The sequence below is a fragment of the Nipponia nippon genome, unplaced genomic scaffold (genome assembly GCF_047370975.1).
Source record: "Nipponia nippon isolate SJK-2023a ecotype South Korea unplaced genomic scaffold, ASM4737097v1 scaffold_55, whole genome shotgun sequence".
In the NCBI taxonomy this organism is placed as follows: Eukaryota; Metazoa; Chordata; class Aves; order Pelecaniformes; family Threskiornithidae; genus Nipponia; species Nipponia nippon.
Window position 1 is genome coordinate 571,386 of NW_028262375.1, and position 8,032 is coordinate 579,417.

Below are 8,032 nucleotides of genomic sequence, written 5' to 3' on the forward strand. Positions count from 1 at the left end.
TAGGAGAGAATATTCTGCTGAGATCAAGAAGACCAAAAAAAAGAGCTGTGCAGCACATCCCAAGTAGGAGATGGCCCTGGTGCCCCACAGGGCATTGGCCATGGCTTTGGGGACAGTGGTGGAGATGGAGGCCAGGTCGAGGAGGGAGAGGTTGAGGAGGAAGAAGTACATGGGGGTGTGGAGGCGGTGGTCGCAGGCTATGGCGGTGATGATGAGGCTGTTGCCCAGGAGGGCAGCCAGGTAGATGCCTAGGAAGAGCCAGAAGTGCAAGAGCTGCAGCTCCTGTGTGTCTGCCAATGCCAGGAGGAGGACCTGGGTGATGGAGCTGTCATTGGGCATTTGCTTCCCCTAGGCATTGGGCACTGTCCAAAAAGGAATAGACAGCGACAGGTTAGGAGAATCTTCTCTCGAAAATCCCATACCATTTCTCATTGAAATCCCCCTCCCTGAGCTGAATGAGGAACGAGTCAGCTCAGTCCCCAGTCCTGTCAACTGAATGACATGGTGCCTCACAGTTGTAAATACAGCTTGGGCACCTAGTTCCCATGAAGACACCTCCATTGAAGGACCCCCAGTCATAGTTAGAAGAGAAGCTGACCTGCAGCCCCACCTCAACCCCAGAGAACAAGAGCATCACTGACAGGGAGGGAATCAAGGAAGGATACTGCTACGCTCCAAAAAAAAAAAAAAAAAACAATGAAGCAAGGAGAGGAAGGCAGAGAGGCATGCAGGGAAGCCTTCTCCATACCCAGCTGTGCTCTCCACCTCACAGACACAAGCACACATCAATATTAATTGTAGGACCCATGTGCTTCTTTTCTGGAGGTCCAGCTGTGCAGGAGGTAACTCCTGCCCTGGACCCTGGGGCCATAGGGACAGAGGCTCTTCTGGGTGGGAGAGGAGACCAGGGAGTTGCTCCAGGGAAGGCATCTGCAGTGCAGGGGATGGCAGAGAGGTGCCTGAATCCCCACCTTCCCATGGCGCTTCTGGGAGCAGATCCCTTTCGCTCCTTGCCCACGTCTCTGGTGCCTGGAGCTGTCCCTGCCAGGGGCTGGTTCTCTGTCCCCAGGTCTCCTCCCTGTCCCTGCTCAAACAGCCAGTCCCCCCCACTGTGCGCTCAGCTCTGCCCTGCAGACCCCTCCTGGCAGCAGGGCACTGTCCACGGGCATCTCTGTGCCTGCAGGGGCTGAGGAGCAGCTCAGACAAGTGCTAATGAGAACTGGGGTCTCCATGCCTTTTCCACAAGGCAGAAGGAAATTCCCATCTCCCACTGCCCACCCAGCCACCTTCTCCTTCAGGTAAATGCTGCCTCAATGTCCTTCTTCAAAAGGACCCTCTGCAAATGTCCTGGGGGTGATCTGGAGCTGTGAGCAGCCCTGGCCCATGCAGCACCCTCTCAACAGCAGAACCTGACGAGGGTTGCTGCTTCCACCCACAGCTTTTCCCTAGATTGCTGTGGGGAGCTCCCTGGGCAGGCTGAGAGCTGACCCTGGCAGGCGGCAGGGTCCCTGCCCCAGCATAGAATCACTGCTCTGGAGGACACCCCTCTCCACTGCACCAACCATGGGATGTGCCAGCTCTAGGAGATCCCTCCAGAATACTCAAGTGCATTGCCCTGCAGCCAGAGCCTTACCGTGTCAAGGGCTGTGGAGATTTCTGCTCCCGTGAGCTCTGTGCACCTTCCCACTCACGTCTGCCTTTAACCTCTCTCTGCCTGGCTCCTCACCCCTCGGTGCCTGCAGGCAGTGCCCTCAGCCCTGCTGCGCTTTGCAGAGGAGCTGCTCCTGGGCAGAGCTGTCTCTCTGCAGGGCTGCCCACTTGCCAGGAGCTCCCTCCAGCCCAGGAGCCCAGCCCAGCTCAGCAGCAGAGGCCCAGCCCAAGGCAGCGCTTTCTCTGCCCCTCTGGGCTCCCTCCAGGTGTCCCTGGGGCTCCAGGGGAACCTGCTGTGAAACAGGCTGAAGGAATCACTCATGTTCCCCCTCTCAGCTGGGGAGAGACACTTCTTTCCAGCTGTGTCATTTCTGTCAGAGTTAGGTCTAAGAATCGCCTTCTTTTGTTCAGGTATGAGACCAGTCACCCAGACAGGGACAGGGCAGCTGCTCAATTTAATGGCCAAATAGCGGCCTGTGGTGCTACCCCAGATGCCAAAGCTGCCCAGCACAAGGGCATCTGACGAGGGCGTCTTAGGACCTATCGGACAGCAATCGCCGTTCAGAGCTGGTCACTAACAGACACTTCTAATGGCATCTCAGACAGATTTGGGGCTTAGGAGCAAGCTACTGAATGCCACCACTGCAGGGAAGCAGTGCCTGTCCCACGTCTAGCCGTTAGATGCATGGGGCAGTGCATGAGTACGAGGCACACCACAGCAGGGTCTCCACTCATGTGCCAACACTTTCAAATGCTGCTGATGCTTCTTACCCCCATCCTTTGTTCACCTCCTTGATGGTACAATCAAGGAACAGGTGAATGATTTTCACACCGTGCCTGGATAACAGGATGTCCACAGTCAAGGATATTTTCAGCAGCAAGCTGTCCTTCTTGGCGATCAGCTTCACCTCCACCACAGCCTCTCTGGGCTGCGGTGACATTGCAGACAGCAAAGCCCTCTCCTGCCAGGGCCGCACAGTCCAAACCTGTTTCTCTCTGGCATTGGGGAGCACAGGGTTTGCTCACCTTGTGGGCCCCTCATTTCATCCTCACATTGCCATCTGCCATCCACGCCAGCACGTCTCTGCTCTGAAGCAAAGTCTTTGCTTGCACAGGATCTTGGGCGCAAGATCTGTGACAAGTCTCAGGTTGGCCCTGGTGGCACCAAGCTGAGGGGCTGCAGCCCAGATGTGCACCAATGGCCTCAGCCTGGGGCACAGACAGGAGGGGATGGAGCCCTGTGTGCTGTCACAGAGCTGTGACATTGATGTAAATACCTGCTGAGGTGTGGTGGGGCAGGTCAGAAAGCTTGAGGTGCTGTGATGGATGGATACAGACTCTTCAGAAGAGACAGCTGGGGAAGATCAGGAGGGGGATGCCCTCAGTGGGAGGGAGCTGCCTGGATGGATGGAGGTCCTCTATGGGATGGGCAGCAGATTGGGTGAGCTCTTGTGGGTGGCGGTCACAGGAGAGACCAGTTAGGGAGACATTGTGGTAGGAGCTAAATAGCTGGAAGCAGGTGAGGAAGAGGACACAGTCTTACTTAAGAAATGGGAGGAAGTCCATTGACCCCACATCACCCCCGGGGACTCTAATCACCCTGACGCTCACGAGAAGGCGAAACCGCAGGGTACAAACAGTCCCAGAGGTTTCTTCTGGTTCCTGGGGCGAGCTTCTTAGCCCAGCTGCCAGATGTGCCAACAGAGGTGATGCTCACCTGGATCTGGTACTTGCAAACAGGGAAAAGTGGATCAGGGATGTGAAATCCAGTGTCAGTCTGACCTGAGCTACGCTGTGGGCATACTGGTCTCCAGCCACAGCCATGGGCACAGCCATGCCTGGCCATGGACCTCGTTGAGTCTGACTCGCAGACTCACTTCCCAGCTTGAGCCATTATGGATGCACAATGGCACAACACCCTGTCCCTCCAAGTGCCAGGCTCCGGCCGATACACAAAGGCCCAGCACAGCCATGGCACTGCAGTGCTTGTAGAACCAGGCCCTGGAGGTGCTCACCAGGCCAGGGCCAAAGGTGGGCAGCTGGAGGGGAGTCCCTTGAACGCTTTCAAACAATCAAGGTTTGTAGCAAAATTAACCTGAATTACACCTGTGAAATTCAGCCGTATACGGACTGAAAAAGACCTCCTCTCTCCTTCTTCTTTTCTTCTCATCACTTGGCTATATTTCAGAGGAGAGCAAACTGAAGAAGGTGATGCTTCTGGGTGCCAATGAGTGAAAGCGGGGAAGTGAGGCAACACACGCAAAATGATGGAAAAGTTTTGCTAGTTCAAAGCTCTTCTCTTCAGATCCTATCTCTGAAGCCTGAAATCCGCAGCAGAGAACCTTCCTTTCCGCAATTAAGTTGAGATTCCCCCAGCTGTCTTGGCTGTGTCCCCTCCCAACTTCTTGCCCACTCCCAGCCTACTCACTGGCAGGGCAGACTGGGAAACAGAAAAGGCCTTGACCCAGTGTCAGCACAGTTCAGCAATCGCTAAACCATCGTTGTGTTATCAATCTGTTTTCATCACAAATCCAAACCATAAAACCATACGAGCTGCTATGATTGAAATTAACTCTATCCCAACCAAAACCAGTGGAGGACCAAAAGGGGAGGTGTTCCCAATACCTGTCTTCAGGGAGCTGGTCAAATGCCTTGTCTCTGATTCTCTAACCGTGGCTTAGATACCTGGCTCCTCTTTTCATGAATACCAACATTTAGGGAGCAACCTGGTCTGACCTCAGAGCTGGCCTTGCTGGGAGCTGCACAATGGACTAGAGATCGCTTGAGCTGCTTTCTTCTCTGAATCTTCCCATGAGCCTGATAGAGACACCCTCACCTTCAACTGAATCCCTTCATCTAGGGCATACTGCAAGGCACAGGCTGCTGGTGGAAGCGTGGGTGGGAAAAGGAGTGCTGGGGGTCTCCAGCCTGGCCTCCTGCCCAAAGGGTAACTACCACCAACCCCGTGGTCAGGCTGGTGGCACTTTTGGGAGCTGAGACCTGAAAACCTCCCAGGGTGGGGATCACAGAGGCACTCTGGGTGTCCTGCTGCAGTGCAGCACCACACTCCTAGGTTTTTTATTACTTTTCCTGTTGCCCTGTGTGAATCTCCCAAGAGGCAGTTTGGGGCTGTTGCCCATGCCATACCATTTCTGACAGCACAAGAGAGGTTTTTTCCATCATCTCTCCAGGCAGATGTAGGATGCTGTTGGGTTTTCCTCAGCACGCCCTTCAGCAGCAGGCTCAAGAGGCTCCGTTCCCTCACTGTCTCCACACAGCTCATGTAATTAGGCCCCTAACACCATCCCTGTTGCCCTTGTCTCGATCCTCTCCAGCTTCTGCCCATTCCTCCAGAACTGGGAGACCACTGGCCTGTATGGCATCCATTGTCATGCCCCGGCCCTTTCGCTCAGGGCCACTCCTCACCCAGTCAGGTTGCAGCCCACACTGCTGCAGGGTTATTCTGTCCTTGGTGCACAGCTTGTCCCTTCTCCTTGATCTTCGGGAGGGTTTTGGGGTTTTTTTTGGCCAAATCCCCAAGTGTGCCTGGGTCCCTCTGGACTGGAGCTCTCTTGTGCCAGCATTTATGGTATGTTTGCAGATGGCTCATCCTCATTTGTGCTTCTACCAGGATAACAGCACGAGGCATTGCAGGACACTACAGGTGAAGAAAAAGCAGGACTTGTTTACTGGAATGGCTGCCCAAGGTAGAAAGCATCACAAAACCCACATCAGAAACAACAAAGGAGGACACAAACCCAGAAGAGGCTAGCCAGTGCAGAAAGGGCTAACAGGGTAGGCGGTTCTTTCTGGAGAGTATGAGGATGGTAAAAGATGAACTTGAGAGGAGGGCAAGAGGCAACCAGGACATGAAAGGTGAAGCAAAGGATGGGATCAGGGCTGTCTGGGGGTACCTGTGAGGCAGCCCTGTCCCGGATGGGAATGACTTCCACAGTCAGGGAGACCCTGAGTGCATTCCTTAACATTGACAACATGAAGGAGAAGGAACAACAGCATCGTTCAGGCTGGAAGGGAATTTGGGTGGTGTCTAGACTAACTTGCTGCTCCAAGCAGGGTCACACCAGGTTACTGAGGGGTTTCGTCCATTTGGGTGTTGAGAAGTTGCAGGGATGGAGCCAGAGCACAGCCTGGGAAACAACTTTCAGTGCTTGACTGTCCTCCTGTTGCAAAAGTTGCTCCCCATAGCTAACCTGACTCTCTCTTGTCTCAGCCCATTGCCTCTTGTCCTCCTGTCTTGCACCCCAGTGATGAGCCTGACTGTCTTCTTGAAACATCCCTGTATCACCATAGGCAATGCCTCTCTTGCATTGTGTGGGGTCAAACCCTGAGAAAGTATTCTGCATGTGGCCTAACAAGTGCTGAGCAGAGGCGGAGAATCACTTCCCCTGCCTGTGCTCCTGCTCATACAGCCCAGGAGGCTCTTGGCCTTCCTTGCCGATAGCTCTTCTTTGGCCTAATGTAACCCAGGGACCACCAGAGCATTTAACACAGAGCTGCAACCCAGCCAGCAGCCCCGAGCCTATGCCACTGCAGGGGCTTAGTCCACTCCAGGACAGGCCTTTGGATCTGTCCTTGCTGGACACCATGAGGCTCCTGTTGGTCCATCCCTCCAACCTGTCTGTATCCTTCGGGATGGCTCGCTTGCTTGCTTCCTCCCTTCCGTCCTTCTTTCCCTCCCTCTTTAGGTGCGAAGCAAGGCTTCTGCATGATGTGTACCATGGAAGTGCACATTGAGGAGGTCCTGTCTTGCTCGGGCAGTGCCATTGAGCCTACGCCTGTGATCAATGAGCTTCCACGTGAGTCATTTCAGACGGTTTCATTTGGAGGTAGTTTGGATTTCTGACAAAGCCCGCGTCCAACTGCTTTTGCCGGGTTCATGTTAAGGAGGAGAGCTTTCAGAAGGGTAAGCCTTTCCTTTTTCTCTGAGATCAATGGGAAAACCTTCTTCTTTCTCCGGAATAGGAGACCATTTCCAGCTTGGCACCCAGGAAGACGCGCATGAATTCTTCTACTACACCGTGGATGCCATGCAGAGGGCTTGCTTGAGCAGAAGCAGCGAGTAAGCAGAAGCACATGACCGTTGAAACGTTCTCGAGCCCTTTTGACTCCTTGCTTTACAACCGCCACTGAAAACCTCTGTCCGGCCCTTTCCTAACAAGGAAAACTCGTGGAAGAGCTCACTCTCTGCCTTCCACCTTCTGAGCTCCGATTACCATTTCTTTCCAGCTGGGACACAACTTCTCAAGCTAGCACGCTCATTCATCAGGTCTTTGGGGGCTTTCTAAGATCCAGAGGTACTTTTTAAAAATATTTCCGTCCTTAGAATGACCCGTGGCTCTTCCTCTCTTTGTGGTAAACAGCTCCTAGCATGCGGCAGGAGGTCCGGTGTGTCTAAAGGCGTAGGTGTTGGTCCTTGAAATGGGCAGTTACTCTCCTTCCCTACCTGAGAAGCATTTCTCTTTGCTTCTTTTGCAGTAACGTGCTTGAGCTGCAAAGCCGTTTCCGACACCTGCGAGACATTCCTTGATATTGCTTTGGATATTAAGGTGAGATGTTTTGAAATGGTGGTGCCAACTGTTTCAGGGCCCCTGCGGGGGGCCTAGTTTATCTCCAGTAAACTCTGTTGGCTTCCAGCTGTGGGCTGGTACCAGGCAAGAGCTTGGGGGTGGATGGGAAGGGAACTGGGCTTGTGTGCTCCTTCTGCGGAAGCCCTGCAAATGGTCTCTCTGGGCTGGGTGCTGGGTGTCAGCTGGGCAAAGAGTAAGGAAGGTATGGACAGCCATCGTGACACTGTCACACCACCCTGCTTGGGACTCCCTCACTATGCGTCTGATTGATGCTGGAGGGATGGGTTTGATTGCTTTTGCTATTTTGAACCACGCCTACCACAGGAACTCTGCTACCGCCCAGGGGTAGCTGTTTATTGGGATAACGCTGGTACCACGCGGGTAGCTATTTCCTGGGGTTTTTGAGTTTCCAGGAACTTGGTGCTCTCCTTTCTTCCTCATCCAGGCAACCTCATCTGTCACTGGAGCTCTGGAAGACTTTGTCAAACCCGAGCAGCTGGATGGTGGAAATGGCTATAAATGTAGCAAGTAAGATTTCGGCCAGTGCCACCTTCCTAGCAGATACTAGGTTAGGGTATTGCATGTCTGGGAGCACTAGTTGTGTTTGGACTGAATTGAGAAACCCAGTCATGAGACAGCTTGGCTTTTTTTTCTTTTTTTTTTCTTCCCCTACAACTAATCCACGCGAATCATCCAGAACTTGGAAAAGAATGCATTTGTTTCTAAGATGGGTATTTCTTTCCCCTTCTGCCTGAATACTTGGAAAGCTTGGATGAGAATTTTATTGCTGGCAT

General features: G+C 53.4%; 1 protein-coding gene across 1 annotated transcript; it reads left to right on the forward strand.

Moving 5' to 3' along the window:
- Positions 1–6,379: 6,379 nt before the first annotated feature.
- Positions 6,380–7,770, forward strand: LOC148051780 (ubiquitin carboxyl-terminal hydrolase 42-like). Its single transcript, XM_087735373.1, has 5 exons — positions 6,380–6,461; positions 6,622–6,730; positions 6,898–6,965; positions 7,147–7,217; positions 7,684–7,770. Exons 1-5 carry the CDS (start codon positions 6,380–6,382, stop codon positions 7,768–7,770), a joined length of 417 nt encoding a protein of 138 aa, XP_087591499.1.
- Positions 7,771–8,032: the final 262 nt, after the last annotated feature.

Excerpts from the sequence above, each read along its gene's own strand:
- LOC148051780 (XM_087735373.1), top strand. The coding sequence starts at position 6,380 with ATGTGTACCATGGAAGTGCACATTGAGGAGGTCCTGTCTTGCTCGGGC. Across the intron at positions 6,731-6,897 it reads TGCTTGAGCAGAAGCAGCGA|CTGGGACACAACTTCTCAAG; the intron begins GTAAGCAGAAGC and ends ATTTCTTTCCAG. Across the intron at positions 6,966-7,146 it reads GGGCTTTCTAAGATCCAGAG|TAACGTGCTTGAGCTGCAAA; the intron begins GTACTTTTTAAA and ends CTTCTTTTGCAG.